This window comes from Ctenopharyngodon idella, chromosome 1 (assembly GCF_019924925.1).
Source record: "Ctenopharyngodon idella isolate HZGC_01 chromosome 1, HZGC01, whole genome shotgun sequence".
Lineage (NCBI taxonomy): Eukaryota > Metazoa > Chordata > Actinopteri > Cypriniformes > Xenocyprididae > Ctenopharyngodon > Ctenopharyngodon idella.
This window is the reverse complement of record NC_067220.1, coordinates 36,911,583-36,932,506: the sequence shown is the minus strand read 5'-3', so window position 1 is coordinate 36,932,506 and position 20,924 is coordinate 36,911,583. Positions and strand designations below refer to the sequence as shown.

General features: G+C 35.6%; 1 protein-coding gene across 8 annotated transcripts in view; it reads left to right on the top strand.

Annotated features, from left to right (window-relative positions):
* Positions 1-20,924, top strand: part of sh3pxd2aa (SH3 and PX domains 2Aa) — a 123,970-nt gene that overhangs the window by 42,042 nt on the left and 61,004 nt on the right. For 7 of the 8 annotated variants that reach the window (XM_051896382.1, XM_051897235.1, XM_051893098.1 and 4 more), the window contains exons 3-5: positions 3,243-3,318; positions 5,077-5,153; positions 7,694-7,785. In XM_051896382.1, coding sequence (XP_051752342.1) covers positions 3,243-3,318; positions 5,077-5,153; positions 7,694-7,785 — 245 coding nt within the window. Of the gene's footprint in view, positions 1-3,242; positions 3,319-5,076; positions 5,154-7,693; positions 7,786-20,924 lie in introns of those variants that run through there. The other variant, XM_051898078.1, reaches the window with a different exon arrangement.

The window sequence follows — 20,924 nt, the reverse complement described above, 5'->3', positions numbered from 1 at the left end:
GTATATGGTGTAAATATGCATAATCTTGAATTTGCTCTCAAACAGAGTGTTCAATACTAGGTGTCAACAGGGTCAAAAAGCGTATAATCTGGAAAACATCATGTTCTAAGAGTCATGTTTGTGTACAAACCCCTGATAAACATTGTAAACATTATACACTGCCGATGAAAAGTTTGGAATCATTAATATTTTTGAAAGAAGTCTCTTGTGCTCTCTAAGGCTGCATTTATTTGATCAAAAATACAGTAAAAACAGTAATGTTGTGAAATATTATTACAATTTAAAATAACTTTTTTTTTATTTTATTTTTTAAATTTTAATACATTTAATTTATTCCTGTGATCAAAGCTGAATTTTCAGCATCATTACTCCAGTCTTCAGTGTCACATGATCCTTCAGAAATCATTCTAATATGATGATTTGCTGCTCAAGAAACATTTCTTCTTTTTCTTTTTTTCTTTTTTTTGCTGTATAACATTTTTGTCAAAACTGTGATATTTTTTTTTTTCAGGATTTTTGTTTTGTTTTTGATGAATAGAAAGCTCTTTGGCAGATAGTGACTCAGATAATCTGTAAAAAACACAAAAATTGTGATATTATCATTATTATAAGTTCAGGGTTTTGGGAAAACATAAGTGCAAGATGTTTGACATCTGTGAGACGTGATTCGTTTTTAGCCTCCAATTCTTCATGCCATCTGACCCAGATCCTCACAACCCTATCAGTGTGCACCAGTGATCCCACATATATAAACATAGGGGTTAGCTGCATGCGTGTTTGATGCTTGTGTGCCCTCAATTACAGATTCAGACTCAGATTTCAATTACTCACTGCCATGGATTCATGCTAAAGCATGACCAAGAGGGTTTTGGGGAGATATTTCAGCAAGACCAGCAGTGAGAAACAGAGAGAGACACTGCACATCTGGTGTGTCCTGGCTGCACAGTCTGACCTTGTTGTACCTGGAGAATATACATTCTGACAGGCCTCGTGGGAAAGACATTAAAAGCCTATTAGAAAGATAGCAAAGAGAAATAGAGCCTCCAAACTCTATTTCCTTTAGCTTTTTTTCCTATTTGCCCAATTTTTTTTAGAACTAAAGATTCTAAATTTAAGAAATCTGAAGATTCTGTTTTTTGAAGATTCAATCCATTTTTCCTGCAGCAGTTTGTTTTTGAGTTGACTGGTGAGTTGACTAATTTGACAGAAAATTTGCTTAGCTTACAAACGCGCATTTTTAAGATTTAAAGTTTCAAAAGTACACACAACAGTATATTTCTTGGGTAATTTCGAATCAGACATCTTAACCTTCGGTTCAGTGAGTGAGTGAGTAATCCAAACCGATTCAGTGAGTAAGTGAGTTGTCTGACTAATTATGTCTGTGATACAGACCAGTGACTCATGTGTTCAATTCATTCTGATTCACCAATTGGTCAATTGACTCATTAATAAGAACTGTACCAACTGATTAATTCATTTGTGAATTGCATGTTGTACTGAACACTACTGATAGTCTATATCTAAAAATTGAAAATTTTAAGACTCCAAAGATTCTATTCACAGGAAACAAGTGGGCTCAGGAAAAGTCTGGATTTGAACCAGCATTGCACTGAATCTTTTTATTTTTGGTCATGATATATTCTGCAGCTCTGCCTTTGTTAACATGCTTTTTATTTTTATGTTGAATGACATTATTATTACCCATTTTTATTTAGAGTTTCTTTAACCTTGTAATCTTTTCCTAATCTTTTTGTTCTTTGTAACGATCAGCAATTTGGTTCCCACAACGGCAACTTATAAACTTTACTCAATCTCTCAGTTCTTGCAAATGTTTCTTGCTAATGAGCACAGCCCATTGGGAGTTTCCAGTGAAAGCTCTTACAGGGTCAGATTTGCATGGGAGCAGCTCATGATAAATATTCCAGCTTCGGTTGATGGTTTCCAGTAGTTGTTTTCAATTCTTAGAACTGAGATTTACATTTGTTTGTGGGATTCTTAGAAATAATCTGCAGCTGTTTGTACTTTAAATCCCCAAAAAACAATGTGGAAATGTGGAAAGTGACGGGAAATGAAATGAACAAAATGATTGCGTTTTCAGGAAACATAAGCTCGGAATTTTAAACAAAGATCATGAATTTTTTCATTATGCATAGAAAGGCATATGTGAGTTTTTCCTATTAGACCAAATCAAAACACTTTAACTCTTAAAAATAAATGTTCTTTAATGGCATTGACGGTTCCATGAAGAACCTTTAACATCCATTGAACCTTTCCTTTCCACAAAAGATTATAGTGGGAAAAGGTTCCACAGGTTATTAAAGTCTACAAACTAAGAAAAAAAAGTGGTTCTTTTAAGAACTGTTCACTGAAAAGTACATTGGGGAACCATAAATGGTTTATCTATGGCATGACTGCAAAAAAAAAAAAACCCTTTTGAAACCTTTATTTTTAAGAATGTACTTGCATTTCATGTTGCATTTCATTTTTGTGAATTATTTCAGTACATGATGTTAAGAAAACATTATTATGAGTGTGGTTATGGCATTGGCGTTCCTCAGGGTTCAGTATGAAGCCCATTTTCGTTCTTACTGATATTCTTTGGACTGCATACCTTCTGATGTTCAAAGAAGAATTACCCCAAATAAATAATTCAAAATTCATTCAAAAAGGATAAATACTTTAATTTAAAGTAAAATAACATTATTTACCAGCTGGAGGGATTTTGTAGGGCATACAATGTGTTTTAGGTCAACTTTGGAAATTAAGTTCTTTTAATTTTCTTTTAAAAGCAGTTGGAATGGCTTACTAATATGCACACACTTACCACAATACATCTAACATTTTACAAAAAATATTGTATTAAAACTATTTAGAACATTCTCTGCCTTTTGTCTTCTTCTAGTGGGTTTCAGGCCTTAAATAGCGTTGTCATAAATGGTTCATCTATAGCATTGCTGCGGGAAAAAAAACCCTTTTGAAATCTTTGTGTATTAAGTTGCATTTAATTTTTGTGAATCATTTTAAATTGTCAGTGAATCATTTCTGAACTCTGATTCAATGATTAATTTGCATCATTGTAAAAAAAAGTCTCCATGTGGCATTTTTCATTTCATTTTTTTTAGTAAATTTTATGAATATAAGCAGTGCTTTTTTGTACTGTTGATAGTATTATTATGAGTTGGTGGTGTCTGTTATCATCTAGCTTGTCGTTTACATGTTGTTTTTCTTGCGTCTCCCCACAGATGCAGATTCTCGACAAGTTCCCAATCGAGGGAGGGCAGAAAGATCCCAAAAAACGGATTATCCCTTTTCTTCCAGGTGATTTTGGGAGGAATTTGTCCTCTCCATCCTCTCCTCTGCACACACACAAACACACAGACCTGCAAATACATAGTGTCAGCAGATCTGTCCATAATAATTCATGGTTATGCTGGGACAGGGTCGTGCTTCCCGTCTTGACTTACACACACATGCAGGAAACAGGCACACGAGTCACTGAGATGAGCAGCACCGTTCCCTGAGAACAAGAGCCATCAATAAGAAGAAAATGAGGAGAGCGAGACAGAGACACAGAGAGATTGAGACACGTTTTCCTGGCTTGCTGATGCGACTGCTCTATTTCCTGGACATTTAGTGTCTCCCAGCAGTCCCTCTGATTCTTCTCTCTGTTTGTTCTCACATCCTTCAGTACGAACACACTAACTCAGATTATCACTGGCTCCATTGGATTGTTTACTGGAATGCAGTGTAATTGGTTGGATTACTATAATATTAAGTGGATTATAAAACCATTTACAGCCGTTGTAAGGGAATATTAGGGTGTCAAGTGTCAAATCATTAAATCTATGCACTGGCTCCATTTAATTCCAGTCTGATTATTGGACTCCACAGGGACAGTAAAGAGGGACCGATCAGATTTCTATCTATACACACATTATATCTATGCACTATGAAGAATTTTGTATTGATTTTCTTTTATTGAAAGGCGTATTAATATATTATACATTAGGATATATATCAAGCCTTCTATAAACTTCTATAATGAAATATTTGCAATCCTCAATATTTTAGGTCCATTTTCCTTGAAGTTAATGGTTCATATTTTAAAAAACTTGGCGGGTTTTAGATGCCCTCCAAGTTAGACTAAAACCACAACATGGCTGTTTTGAAATCATCAGGTCTTTACCTTTTTTTTTTTCCTTTTTTTTTTTTTTTTTGAGGAAGTAGGATCACATACAGTAATAATAGAACATGAGAATGAACAGATGAAGGTGAATCTACAGTTGCTTTATAAAGGTCTCATATATTTTGTATATTCTACACACTGCTGAGTATCTCTTAGTTTTTACTTGAGCACAAACAGCTTGAGACAGGAGAGCATGACAGCTGGAGTTTGGTGCTCTTATCTCCTCCAAATGTCTGAATCTGATTAAGATGTTCCAGATCTCAAGAAGAACACATGGCATCTCTCTTCAGTAGCTGCTCATATTTCTGAACAATTCTAAAATGCGCTGGATTTTGCTTACAACATTGAGCAGGACTCAACAATAAAGATTTTTTTTTCCAATTGGGCCAGTGCTTCAGATATTTACTTGCCCTGCCAACATTGTCACTGGCTCGGTCACAAATATGATAGCGTAAGTCGCATATATGTGTATATTTGTATGTATATCCTTTTATATCATATTTTATGTAACATTTAATTTTTTTTCTATTTTTTTAATTATATTTTCAAAAAGCAGTAGAATAAAATTATAATTATAATATATAATTACAAACACATTTTCTGGAAAGCAATGAAATACAATGCAACAGATTTGTGTATAATTTTCAATGCATTCTAACATCTTTCCAAACTATCATTCAAGTCATTCTTCCAATTTCAACAAATCCTCAGCTATTTCTGTAAGCTAGATCATTTAACTTTGGTGGCATATTTAAATGAGCAACATTTTTTAATCTTTAAAACATGATAAAAACACATGCTGATTGTTGAGCCCTCATTTGCCTTTTTCATTAAGCTTACATTATTTTGTGAAGTAGACCACATATTTGATTCAACCTTTTTTTTTCAAGGCAAAATCCTATTCCGACGAAGTCATGTGAGAGACGTGGCCATGAAAAGACTACGCTTTATTGACGACTATTGCAGAGTAAGTCTCTCTTTTCTTTCCTTCCTTCCTTCCTCTTTGTCAGTGCTTTTGTGTTTTGTCCTCTTTTATTGTCTTATCCAATATGTGTAGGCTGTGTTACTTTATTTAGAAAACCATGAAACACTGAGAGGTCCTATATAGGCATTTTTCTTTGATAAACACACCCTGTGTGTCACATGTTGTCATGGGGAAGTGTTGTGTGTGTGTTGAGAACATCATGAGTGTAGTTATGGCATTGGCGTTCCTCAGGGTTCAGTATGAAGCCCATTTTTGTTCTTACTGATATTCTTTGGATTGCATTCCTTCTGCTGTTCAAAGAAGAATTACCTAAAATAAATCATTAAAAATTCATTTAAAAAGGATAAATATTTTTATTTAAAGTTAAATTACGTTATTTAACAGCTGGAGGGATATGTGTTTACTATGAGTTTGCGCAAAAAAAAACAAAAAAAAGAAAAACATTATTAATGGCATACAATGTAAATCAATTTTTGTTATTCAGTTCTTTTAATTTTCTTTTAAAAGCAGTTGGAATGGCTTACTAATATGCATACACTGACCAACTTGTATAATAAAATACATCTAACGTTTTATAAAAAATATATAGTATTGAAACTATTTAGAATATTCAAGACTTACCAGCCTTTTGTTTTGACTTCTTCTAGTGGGTTTCAAGCCTTAAAGAGTGTTGTCAAATCCCTGCAAAGCACAAATTTCACTCTAAACAAAGGAAAATGGCATTGCGCTTTATGAATGTTCACCACATCAGGTTTTGAGAGTGAATTTGCCTCATTATCAGAGAATATCTGCCATCTTGATGAAATATGATTATGCTAATGTGCTGAACAACAAATGAACAAATGAAACTGAGTCAACACAAATAAAAATGAGTCTGTTAAAGTCTTTGACACACACTTCACATTCGGTTACACAAGTATATAGCCTATTACACCAAACAGACACTCTTGTACTTATTGGTTTTCACTGTCATGTTTACTTTGCCAATAGCTATAGGTTACTTAATAACACCCTTAAAATTAGTTTGAGGGATTTTAACGACTTGTTTCTTCCTCCTCTCTGTTTCTCCCTCTCTTTTTCTTCCCCCTCAAGCGTCTTGTCTCTCTTCTTTTCCTTCCCCCTCCTTCCTGATGGAGCAGAGCCCACTTTTTTAAACAATCCACGCACACACACAGTGGATGTAAACAAACACACACACACACTCAAGTGGAGAGCAGCTGTTAAACTGAACTGAGATAGTGAGATAGGCAGCATTATGGGATGTCTTGGAAGGACTGCTGTTGTGGCAACAATCTCCATGACATCCACACAAAGGACATTAAAAAGACACTTCTAAAAATAGTTTAGAACATAGAATTAATCTTAATGTGAATGTGTCCTTCAGATGCCCATCTATAATTTTAATCGATTAAAACATGTAATAAAATTAATCATTTCTAGTTAGTGGCATATGTAAATATTTAATTAGAAATGCCACTAATTAAAGACTTTATATTTGTAAAGACTGAATAATGTTAATTTGCAAAAAATGGTGATGGTGGCACTTCAAACCTCAATTGCTAGGAATTGGTTGTACAATTGCTTACGGAGTTTACTGTATGTACGGTTCAGGGGACATGGCTTTACTTTTATTTTATTTCAATTTTTTAATCACACTGAATTAAAGGACTAAATTGTCAGCCCTAGTTTACCATTTATTTAAATCAACCTTTAATTATGTGACAGTTGTTTATATGACATTTAGATAACTAACTTCCTCCAGATTTCCTCTGTCCTTTCAGTGTAGAAACCATCAACATCCTTCCATGAGAGAGAGAAAGAGAGAGGGATGTGTCTTTGAAGGGCTTAAACGTGGGATGTTTACCAGATATTTCCTGAAAGCTTTAATTAGACAAAGCATCTCCATTTAATTGCATTGTGTTTTTCAAAGATAAATAAATAACAACTTTTACTCCAGGGATTCTTCAGAGGAGTTGTCTCTCTCTCTTTCCTTTTTATTTTTTCCTCTGTTCTTTCACTAATTTTCATGTTTGAGAGCTTTGAAAGCAGTTGGAACACAGAATGAATTTGTTAGACAAACGTTTGTTGAAGCAAAATGGCATCTTTAGAATCCCATTCACGTATTTTGAACTAAAATCAAGTAGTGTTTTCTTTCTTTCTTTATAGTGTTGTTTTAGTAAAAAAAAAAATCTGATCAGACTCCTTGAGGTTTATTTTGTGTGTGTGTGTGTGTGTGTGAGAGTGTGTGAGTGTGTGTACAGGTCTATTTATAACCTTAAAAATGCAATTCATACAGAAAATGACTTGAATATGACTTGACTAATAATGTCTATGGTGATGTTTTCATTTGCCGAATTAAAAAGATTTTTCCTTTTCATCATCTTGGATATCTGACCCTTATGGACATTTCAAAGGAACTAACATTTGGTATAGTGTGGATACATTAGTCTGCTGTGTTTCTGGGTGGTTGTCTTGATGTTTTGATTCTGATTGTCCAGTTTCATGTCCTGTTTGTCTGTCAGGCGCTGGTCCGGCTTCCTCCCCAGATCTCGCAGAGTGAGGAAGTTCTTCGCTTCTTCGAGACCAAACCAGATGATATCAACCCTCCAGTAGAGTGAGTGTCACGCAGACCTTCACAAACCAATGTCTGCATGTTCTCCCACAATAGAGAAACCTAAATGAAGGCAAATATGAATGAAGTATCGTGCTGCGTAGTGCGTAATGCACACTGCATTACACCGTATACTGAATACTATTTTTAAAGGGGTGGTATAATACCACTTGTACAAGATGTAAAATAAGTCTCTGATGTCCCCAGAGTGTGAATGTGAAGTTTTAGCTCAAAATACCCTACAGATCATTTTTTATAGCATATTAAATTTGTCACTTTTTGAGGGTGAGCAAAAACGGTCCGTTTTTGAGTGTGTCCCTTTAAATGCAAATGAGCTGCTGCTCTCAAAAGGAGGCGGAGTTTCAGGAGCTTGTGTTAGCAGCGCCGATTAACTCAGGCAGACTTACTGAAAATGTCAGAAACTGTTCAGCCTTTTATGTTCAAAACGGAGTCGGACAATGATGGAGAGACTCAAGAAGAAGTGACAACATGTAGAATGCAACAGGACATTTCTGAACAGTTAGTTGATGAATTTATGTAGCTGATGTGGAGTTAACTAACGTTATCTTAAAGTTATTGATTAGCATATTCTGTCATGATAATCTATAAATCGCTGGTGTGGGAACTGTTGTAAGATCCTACAGAGCCAGAGAATACATGCTGCATGAAGATAAAACAGGTATAGTTTAGATTAATTATGGTTATAACTTATCATTTTGTCATCTTGCTTTTATGACATGCTATTACATTTGTGTTATGTACTGTAATGCAGTAACATGGCCTCACCCCCTTTGTTGCGTGTTCTCGGGGGCGGGGTTTATGTAAATTTTAGGGTTAGTGATGTCACCAACCCGGGAAGAGGCTTGTTGTAGTCCCAACCAGGCGTTTGTTGTAGTCCTTAAAGGATTAATCCACTTTTAAATAAACTTTTCCTGATAATTTACTCACCCCCATATCATCCAAGATGTTCATGTCTTTCTTTCTGCAGTCGGCAAGAAATGAAGGTTTTTGACGAAAACATTCCAGGATTATTCTCCTTATAATGGACTTAAATGGCCTCCAAACGGTTGAAGGACAAAATTAGACTTTCAGTGCAGCTTCAAAGGGCTTTAAACGATACCAGACGAGGAATAAGGGTCTTATCTAGCGAAACGATCGGTTATTTTCGAAAAAAATGTAAATGTATATGCTTTATATAAACAAACGTTCGCCTTCTAAGTGCTTCCGCCAAAACCGCATTTCCGTATTCTCCAAAAAGCTTACGCTGTATGTCCTACGCCTTCCCTATTCTACTTACGGAATAAACGCAGCGCCAGTTAAATTTTTTTCCGTAAGTTGAATAGGGTAGGCGTAGGACATACAGCGTAAGCTTTTTGGAGAATACAGAAATGCGGTTTTGGCGGAGGCACTTAGAAGGCGAACGTTTGTTTATATAAAGAATATACAGTTGTATTTTTTTCGAAAATGACCGATCGTTTTGCTAGATAAGACCCTTATTCTTCGTCTGGTATCGTTTAAAGCCCTTTGAAGCTGCACTGAAACTGTCATTTGGAACTTGAACCGTTTGGTGTCCATTGAAGTCCATTATATGGAGAAAAATCCTGGAATGTTTTCATCAAAAACCTTAATTTCTTTTCGACTAAAGAAAGAAAGACATGGACATCTTGGATGACATGGGGGTGAGTAAATTATCAGCAAAAGTTTATTTAAAAGTGAACTAATCCTTTAAACAGAGAATTCTTTAAAAGAAAATATCTCCGTTTGCATTGAACTTTAAGTGCTGTAACTTTGCAGATACTGTTATGCTCAAGCAGCAACATTACACACTAACTAAAGTTAAAAAAGTGAAATCACAATGAACCACCCCTTTAAAAAAAGTACTATTTTATTAATTGTGGCTCTGGAAATGAGTGGATTGCATTGTGGGATACAGTATTCCATACAATGCCCTCTGGTTGTTTGAATCAGCTGTACATTCAGAAAATTTGCTGTACACCGTATACATGCTGCATACTGTGCTAAAAAAAAATAGACACTCACATACAGACTTGCATGATTTCTCACACTCCCACACACTCTGCATGGTGTTGTGTAAATTTTTGAGCCTCCTGCTGTATTTACATACTTTTCTTTGATTAGCTCTGTAAAAATGTTCACAATTTGGCACTCAAGAATGTCACTTCACTGTAAGAGAATCTGTGTGTGTTTCCAGAGAGGTGCAAATGTGCTTCTATGTGTGAAAGAGAAAAAAAACACAAAAAAAAAACAGAGATTTTCTTCATTCTCCAGCTTTAAGTAACTCCCATCCCGACACCTTTTAATCACAGTGATGGTATTGTTTCATTAACACTGATGTGGATATGTGCAGTCCTCTGTGAGTGAGTGTGTGAACGTCTTTCCCCAGGCTGGTCCATAATTAGCTCCCGTGAAAATTTGAGCCAAAAGAATTAGCCTAAAAAAAAAGAATAGGGAAGGAAAAACCCATGTTAGGAATAATTCATTTGCTATATACACTAACATTCAAAAGTTTGGGGTCAGTAAGATTAAAAAAAAAAAAAAAAAAAGAAATTAATAGTTTTATTCAGCAAGGACATATTAAATTAATCAAAAGTCACAGTAAAGACATAATCTATTTCCAATAAATGCCAGTCTTTTAAATGTATCATGTTTTCCACTGAAATATTAAGCAGCTGAACACTGATCATAATAGGATTGAATGGAAGCTTATTTCCAACATGTAAAAAGGGTAATTACAACTTTTTATCTCACAACTTTTTATGAGTTTATATCTCAAAAACAAAGACTGAATTCTGAGGAAAAAAAAAAGTTATAATCTAAACAAATGTCACAATTTCCTTTTTTTTTTTTTTTTATTTTTTTTTTTTATACTATTTTATTCCATGGTGGAATCAAGCTTCCATAGAAAACAGTTATTTTAAATTGTAAAAATATTTCACATTACTGTTTTTACTGTATTTTGATCAAATAAATGCAGCCTTGGTGAACGAGAGATTTCTTTCAAAAACATTAAATCTTATGGACTATAAACTTTTGAACAGTAGTGTACATATATAATAAGTAGTAAATTATACATATTTTCGATTATTTATTTATTTTCATTCATTTATTTTAAAATAATAAAAGGCAGCATAAACATACAACATATTAGTACAAATTACTTTTTTAATGAGTGAATACTTACTGAATGCACGTTTTACTGTCGTATTGTTTTTGTAATCTCATGTAGGCAGCCTTGTTTTCTGTAGTAGTGGAACAAAAAAAATTGAACATGAGCCTATAAGCGTTTTACTTTCATCCTCGTGTCTTTATATTTTTCTTTTCTGTTTCTCGTGCACTGTTTATGTACTCGGAACTGTCCGTCACATACTTCTTTCAAATTCCTTGCTTTTTTTCCCTCTGTCTGAATTTCTCCCTGGTGATATGAAGTAGGCAATCTATTTTCATGTTCAAAACACATTCATCATATGCTGCAGTAGCTATACACAACCACGCACGTACACTAACATGCACACACACACACACACACACACACACACACACACACACACACACACACACACACACACACACTGCTCACTCTTTACAATCATGCTGTAGCTCTCCAGAAAAAAAAACAAAAAAAACAACAACAACTTAATTTTGTCTGTCATAACAGTGCAACCTTGAACACTCACATGATTTTATGTTGCTGCTCGTGTCTGTGGACAGTTCTTTATATTATAACGGTCAAAGTCCATGACAGTAAAATATGAGTGTGTGTGTGCTTGTGTTTGTTTGTTTGTGTGTGTGTGTGTGTGTGTGTGTGTGTGTAGTGAAGGTGTCCTTGTATACGTGACAAACATACCATACAGGATGCTATAGTCAAGGACTTACATTTAAAATATACTGAAGCTGAATTTTCAGCAGTCTTCAGTATCACATGATCCTTCAAAAATCATTCTACTATGCTGATTTGCTGCTCAAGAAACATTTGCCATTGACAGAATTTTCCATCATTTATGACACAATGCTTCCTTGCCATTGACAAAATTTTCCGGCAATCCACATTTTCATTGGCGCTATTACACATCTTTTGAAACCGTACAGAATCTCTGGATCAAAACACGGGTGAAGAAGAAGCAGAAACAAATGATAAAAGCATTGCTTATGCACATGTAAACTAAAGCGATCATCAAACATTAAACAGCATATAAATCAGAGCTGCCTAATGTTACCGAAAGAAATGTTGAATCCACAAAGAGGTACAGGACTGTACAAGCTTTGGGGGTGTTGATGGACACGATTTGATCCGGACGTAATGTTTGACAAAAATGCGATTTTCTCGGATTTTTGGCTTTTTTTTTTTTTTTAAATGAAACCTGCCCATATTCAGTTGTTTATTTTTTTAAAGTAGAGGCTCTTTTCCTTCTTTTAATATATTGTATGTTCAGATATTCATACAACAAAATATTCTGGGGGCCCAGAGGTGGGTAGAGTATAAACTCAAGTCAAAGTACAAGTACTTATAGAAATATTTACTCAAAGTAAAAATAAATAAATAAATAAATAAATATATATATATATATATATATATGTGTGTGTGTGTATATATGTGTGTGTGTGTGTGTACAGTATGCATGCATGTATGTATGTATGTATACAACAATACAATAGCATGTTATTATTTAGATATTAGATATTTAAATTATTATTATCATAATTAGATATCTTTGCAATAAACACAGAAGAGACAAGCATTATTTCTGGCATCTGTAGCCCAAATATCATTGCATGTCTTTGCTTTGTATAACGTATACAGCTACATTTGAAAGAAAGAGAGAAAACTCTTTACATGTGCTCGTGCTCATAACCGCTGAACATCTGAACACAAACAATGATCAAATGCACATTGACGGATATTCTTTCGTTTGTTCTCCAAAATGTAATCAAATGTATATTTCTGCAGGCGTGTGTAAACTGGTTAACTGTGTCTACGCAAAGGTGTTAATTTTCAAGACGAACAGGTCGCCGGCGCCGCCATGGCTACCTAAATTACCACGGGACGGTGGGTGTTTATTTCATACAATGGTAGCTTATTTAATATATAAATTAAGATATATGTCCAAAAAAAAAAAAAAAAACGGTACAGAAATGCTACATACTTTGTTATCGTGGCTTAATTATCTGTTTGGTTGTAAAATGTAGGGCTGTATGAATTGAAATCGAATGCAAATGATACCTGTGGAATTGTTCACAGACAGCATATGCAGTTCAACTAATAAAGATCTTCATCGCTGGCAAACAATAGAACGCATTTGCAGATTGGCTTTTAATTGACTGTAGGTCGACTGCCACTTCATCCACTTCATTCATCAGAGAGTGAGAAACCGCTTCAGACGATTCAGTGCGTGCAGGGAACTGAACAAATCATTCAAACTGTTTCACGAACCAATTTAGACAGCTTTGCCAACTTGTTTGATCAAGGCCCTGTCCCAAATGGCACCCTAAACCCTTGCGGTCTTCCTCTGAGTCCGCACTTTCACAACGTAATGCCGCTTTGACTGCGAAGCCCAGCGTAGTGAAGTAAAAGTACAGATTTTTCACACTAGTGGTGAAAGAGTTAAAAACAGTTGTGCTGCTTAATATTTTTGTTTTTGTTTTCTTCATGACACTTTGATAAATAGAACGTTTAAAAAGAACAGCATTCATTTGAAATAAAAATCTTTAATAACATTATAAATATCTTTACTGTCACTTTTGATCAATTTAATGTGTCCGTCCTAAATAAAAGTATTATTTTATGGAAGCTTGTTTTTGCTACAAATAACAAATAAAAAAGGTAATTGTGATTTTATATCTCACAGTTCTGAGAAAAAAGTCAGAATTGAGTGATATAATCTTAAAATTCATAGGTAAGAAGTAAGAATTGGGAGATAAAAAGTTGCAATTACCTTTTTTATTTTTTATTCTGTGGATTTTTTATTTTTATTAACTCATAATGAATGAACCAATATGAATGATCTATTTGTTTCTGCACTAAATTGCGTCTGTTCCTGTCATCAGTTTTGAGAGTGTTCCTCTTTATTCGTTTTAGCAGGTTATGCACCTGAGGTTTTCGGAAACTGACTGTCTGGTCTCTCATGTTGCTGTGATGTGTTATTCAAATATCCAAGTGTTAATTGTCAGAGCTCTATTAGAACAGACACATTGCTGCTAATAGCTAAACAGCCTAATGTCACTCACCTCTGCAGGTGGATTTGTTATGGCACTTTAGTTGCTAGAAATGTAAACTCCATGTTTATGTGTGTGTGTGTGTGTGTGTGTGGTGTACAGACAGTGCCCTACCGTGTGCTGTATGTGATAGGTGGATTTGTATCAGGCTAAGCTGGATGAGTACGTCTCTCAGTCTCAGATATACAGGATGAATCAATTGGAGACCTGCAGTTAGTAAATCAACATGAAACAGGGACCCTGATTTTTTAGAGTGTGCCTGTGAGTGTGCATCCTATCAGTGATCAGCCTCTATGTGTTTGACTTTAGTTTGGACTGTAACTCACACACTAAATTTGTGTGTCTAGCAGTAGATCTAATTGGCCACACAAATGAATGTTTCTTTGTTTCTTTCTGTACAGTATGTATTGATTCTCTACATTTCAAAAAAAAAAAATATATATATATATATATAAATCAGTGTAGTGCATTAAAGGGACAGTAAAAATAATATAAAAGTATGACTAATGCACTGTATTTCAAATCTTCTGAAGCCATGCGGTAGCTTCGTATGATGAAATGACTGAAATTTGTCAGTATTCACTTATTTTATAGTGATTTTCTTGTCATTTTGGAGCTGTGCAGCTTTCTTCACTGAAAGAGGGTGAATAAATCCTGAATTTTCATTTCTGTATAAACTATTCCTTTCAACAACCAGATGTTTGGATCAAGCTAGCTTTTTAAATTTGATCGCTTTCGCCTCTATGAACTGTTAAACTCATGTTGCAAAACTATTATCGCTTGAAGCAGATGGTCATTTTGTAACATTACCTAGACTTTCATTTTAGGAGGGATCTGGAGTCATGGAGTTCATTGAATGATGTGGAATAATGGATTGGATGAATGTGGTCTGTCGTGAGGACGGCTGAAGTGAAGGTGAAATTTGAGATGCATTTGTGCCGTGTAAGTGTGCTGCTAGTGTTTCTGTTTTTAGATGGATATGAATAATTGATGCACTGAAGATTTCCACCGGGAAATAAACTCCCCTGAGGAAAACACGTGTGAGCACTCTTGATCTTGAGAGCTTGGCCACTTTCAGCAAATACTGATTTATGATCAGATTTCGTAATGTTCACACCATGGTGTCAATTCACTAAAAGTCAAGGTATGGTAAGGTTCAGATGACGTCATCCAGTCTAACAATATCACATGACAATATAAATTCAATTAAGTGTAGAACAGCAAAAAAGAGAAAGACAAAACTGCAATTAAAGGTGCAGTAAGCGATTTCTGAGATACACTGTTGAAAGTGAATCAAACCGAGCACCAAAACACACTTGTAGCCAATCAGCAGTAAGGGGCGTATACACTCATGAGAGGGGAGGTGCCTGTGCTGCATAGCGTGTTCCTGAATTTGGAGGCGGAGCTATCAAGATAGGTGTGTCATGCTTTTGGGTAGGGCCGTGTTTGTTTGGTGATTTCAAATATCAACAGAGTTTGTCAGAATTCGCTACCTTTAAACATTAACCAGCAGCATCAGCCAATTAAAAAAAAATCATCACATAGCTTTGACAATAACCTGGCACTGCAGATAATATGCAGCTGCTGATATATGAGTGAATAAAAACAACAACAACAACAAAATAGTTAACTCTTACCTAATGATACCACAAAAAAAGCAAGAAATTACTCAGTTAAGGTAAAATGAAGATCTCACAAATTGGTGAAGTCCATGTTACACAATATAATTATTTAAAAATCTGTAAAATTCACAGTGGAAACCTCTGAGCAGATGGTTTAAAAACCATAAAACACTGCCATAAATCACAGTCTTTAGCAGAGATGGCTTTCATCCGCTTGGAGTTTATTTACCTCTTCTGTCTCTGGGACAGTTCACACTAGAGGTCGAACGATATGGGTTTTCTCTGGCCGATGCCGATATTTAGAAATCAGGGCAGCCAATGGCCGATATTTGATGCCACTTTTTTGGGCAATATGTTTGGCCGATTTTCTTTTTTTCCCCCTTCATCTCATAAAATCTAACAGTTAAGTAAAAAGACGTTATACAGAAAATTGCTTAAATTAAACATTTATTAAACAACACAACCCTCTCCAATCAGTGCACCAAAAATAACAGATAATAACAAAACAGGTAATCAAAAATCTAGACTGTCAAATTAACTTAGCAGTAGCCTAATTCATAGTACTAATAATACATGGCTCAATTTTTTAAGCATCTCCTCAAAACTATTCTGAAGCATGCTTCTATACTGTAAGTCAAATAGCCATAATCTAAGTGATAACAAAAATAAGAGTTCACCCATTTTACACAGACTGCTGCTCATAACTGCATAGAGTGCACTGGCCACGAGTGATGATGTTGTGGAGGCTGTGTCGGACCCACAGACACATTTAATGAGGAAAGTTAATATGCACGTTTGAGCCAGAAGTTTCGTCTGAATTGCGCATGTTTCTACTTTCACATGCAAATGACTTGTTGCACTTATGATAAACATGGTCGGCATTAATTCTAGTAGGCTACAACGTAATTACTCTTTCAAAACGGTCTGTTTTCCCCCTGCCATCATTAGTTGAAGCTGTGTGTCAACAGGGCACGGCTGCAGAGTGTGAGTTGCTCTGTCTCACACGCAGCCTCAGAAGGAGAGAAATTCTCCAGTAACGTACAGAAACAGAATTGATAACGTCAGAGTTTATCTATACAACGCAGGCTTGTATAATAATTTAACCGCTGGGCTCATTACCAGGTTTTGGTACCAGCGCCTACTTGTAGCCTGAACTACAGCTGGTTAAAGGCTTGCACACCCCGTCCGCGTGCAGGATGATCCGTGTGTACAACAGGGCATGTGTGAGTGACTTGAGAGCTAAAACTAAATCCGTTTTTTACGCGCTCAGAGTATACTTTGAAAGGCTCGCATGCTCAACTGTGCGCGAGATGCAGCGGAACGTGAAAAATGAAGTATAACTGGTCCTTTATGCCAGTGGAATGGCAATCGCGCCTGCCTATCAATCGGCCGAATTTGCAGCACAATCGGCCGATGCCGATTAATTAAAAAAATGCCAAAAATCGGCCCAATATATCGGCCGGCCGATCAATCGGTCGACCTCTAGTTCACACAAAAAATACATTTCAGTAATTATTTACTCATCAAATGTTGTTTTAAGGCCATATTACCTTCTTTTTTGAAACACATAAAAAGAAATAAAAAGAATGCCTTGCTTGCACTTGTCCAGTTAAAGGTGCAGTAAGCAATATCTGAGAAACACTGTTGATATTTGTAACCAACCCAAACAAACACACCCCTCTGCCCATTGCTCCACCCCCAATTCATTGCTCCACCCCCAGAATGCATGAACATGCCACGCAAGAGTGGATGTCTCTTTATCATAGCTGAAGCTAAACAAAATAATGCTTCACAGAAAATAAAGCGAAGTTGACGAGCAAACGGCAAGAACAAAAAATGAACATACAGTACACAAGATTATATAGTTGTAGTCGTAGTTAGTTGCCAGCAGCACAGCAGCTGTTGACAAATGACGACACTCAAAACTGTTCTGTTACTATAGCTAACATTATAACAACAACAGCATTTCTTGGTTACGTGAAACACAGCAAAACCAATGTTACTTACATATGGAGCAGAAACAGCGCAACCTTGGCGTCTGTTTTCAGGCCTTGCGCTTCGGTCTCTCCTGTGCTGGAAAGCTTTTCTAATATTAACGTGGGTCCTAAAACTCTTGCCTGATCATAGCCATTCTTTTTCCAGTAATATTCCTCTGACCCTTTCTCTTTTGTAATGTCTCTCAGACATCTCTCTTTCTACAGTCTTCAAATCTCTCTCATGCTCACTCTCCTCCTCCCTATCATGAGTGGACACGCCCCTCACTGCTGATTGGCTACAGTTGCATGTTGCATGAACAAGTTAAAGGGATAGTTCACCCAAAAATGAAAATTTTATGTTGATCTGCTTATCCCCAGGGCATCCAAGATGTAGGTGACTTTGTTTCTTCAGTAGAACACAAATGATGATTTTTAACTCCAACCGTTGCGGTCTGTCAGTCGTATAATGCTTGTCAACGGTAACTCCATCTATAAGAGTCAAAAAAACACGCACAGACAAATCCAAATTAAACCCTGCGGCTCGTGACGACACATTGATGTCCTAAGACACGAAACAATCGGTTTGTGCGAGAAACAGTATTTATATCATTTTTCACCTCTAATACACCACTATGTCCAACTGCCTTGTGCATCCGGTTGGTGAGGTCTGACCGCGCTCTGACAACGGAAGTGATGTCTCACACTCATTGAAGTATAGGCGCGAGACATCACTTCCGTCATCAGAACGCGTTTTTAGACCTCACCAACCGGATGCGCAAGGCAGTTGGACATAGTGGTGTATTAGAGGTGAAAAATGATATAAATACTGTTCAGTTTCTCGCACAAACCGATCGTTTCGTGTCTTAGGACATCAATGTGTCATCACGAGCCGCAGGGTTTAATTTGGATTTGTCTGTGCATGTTTTTTTGACTCTTATAGATGGATTTACCGTTGACAAGCATTATATGACTGACAGACCGCAACGATTGGAGTTAAAAATCATCATTTGTGTTCTACTGAAGAAACAAAGTCACCTACATCTTGGATGCCCCGGGGGTAAGCAGATAAACATCAAATTTTCATTTTTTGGGTGAACTGTCCCTTTAATGTAGGCTTATAGTACCTATACTTCACTCATTTTTGTTGAAATGAATTCTTTAGCATTTTCCAGGCAGCAATACACAATCGGCGCCCCTGATTCACACTGGTGTGATTCCAAATGTTTAACTGGCAATCACAATATCATCTCCCTTCCAATGTGTTCATGGCCTCCTATTTGTTGTGTTGTTTGTTTTCTAACTTCCACAGTTTGTGCCATTAAGACTTGTAGTGTGTGTGCTGCATGGCTGTTCTCAGGGACAATGTAGGGCACTGTTGACAGAGAAACCCCTCCGTTAACACAGCTGGAGGGAAAGAGCTCCATCCATCTGACAAAAATGGACAAAGATGCTCTTTGAAAACTCAAAATAAGCCCCCTGATTCATAGTTCCTGCTGCACTACATTGGACTGTGAATACTGGGACTTTCTGTGTTCCAGATACAGCCTAAAATTGAGGAAAAAGTTCTATACTTAAAGTATTTGTGTCAGAAATGAAGTAACTAATTTGGCGTTAGATAACAGTTCATCTATATATAATATATCTAATAGTTTTAACACGCAAAAAAGAAAGGAAAATCATATACTCATGTATATATCAAAGTGCCACAGAAAAAGACATTGACTTCAGTTTTCCAGTTGATGTAGATATCTTGTGGAGGTACGCTGTTAGAGCCATCTGCTGGAAGACGTGCAAATTGCAGCCTAAACCCCAATGACATTATTTGTTAATTTGGTGGATTTAATTGAACATTTAATGCTAATTCTGGATCACTTTTATAACTTTTTTGTAAAAGAAAAACTGTTCCGCTTTTATTCGGATTTAATTCTTTAAATCAGATTATTTCTGTATACACAAATGTCATGTATTTATTTATTTTTTATTTATTTTATTTTTCAAAAAAATCTGACCTAATCTTAATCTGACGGGATCTGACCCCTCAGAGAAACTTTTTTGTTACACTAACATTTGACAACCACAAAGTGTCCAAATACATTTTCTTTGTATTTTGAACAGTACCATTCAAATCTTTTGTGAAATATTTTGCCTGCAATTTTTATATACACTAAAAAATTATATATATTAAATTAAATCAGAATTAGTAAGAAGTCAATTAAATTACATATATTAAATATATATATATATATATATATATATATATAAAAAATTTTATTCTGATTTAATTCTTTAAATCAGATTATTTCTATACACACAAATGTCATGTAATTATTTTATGGACATTTTTAGTTTACCAGAAATGCAGAAATGTAGAAAAAAAAACTGCATTATATATATATATACACTTTATATGTTAAATGTGAGCATATAAAAAAACCTGCCCTGACATAATCAAATTGGCAACTATCATGACCACTAGAGGTCACTGTCACCCTGAAAACATCTGCTGGGGTCAGCCTGTTGTTCTTATCTATTGTTTTATTACTGTTTTAAAAAAAATATTTTACCTTTTAATTTTATTTATTTATATATTTATTTGTAGGAATTTTTAGGAACCAGTAATTCTAACTTTCTGTCATTGTTCATTTGCATTTTGGGACTTGTTGAGTGTTAATTTTGGACACTGCATGCTAAAAAATAGAAGTTACACATTTCTATGTTGATAAATACAGCGATGAATTTAAATTGCACTGTAATAATTATTATTCGTTATATATGCATTAGTAGCTTAGTTTATAGTCAAAACTGACAGTCTTCTGCTGTGTATTAGTTTCTCTCTGTCACACACACACAAACACACACACACACAAACACACACACACACACACAGACACACACACACACACACACATTTAAATGCATTCTGGCGGGTTGCTTTTCCTGTCAGACACATTTTTTCCACTCGGACAGAATTCTTTACATATCCAGAACTCATAGACAAGCGACTGGAATCCCAGGAGATCTTTGAACACTGCAGCATGCGCTCAGGCCATTACCATTAAGTTTAAAATAGAGTGCCACACAAAAGCTGCTATCTGGTACAATCAGAATTGAGATGTCATGGAACCTACTTTATAACATAATTGCACAATAAATGGACATTTTAAAGGCAAAATTACCATTGCCATTCTAAATCCCTCAGTATTTCCTTGTCTCTCCATTATTCCAAGCCTTACACTTACATCAGTTCTGAGACAGATGGCAATGATCAGAGCAGTGTTTCCGCCACAAACGCACGTTTGCTATTTTAGACCAT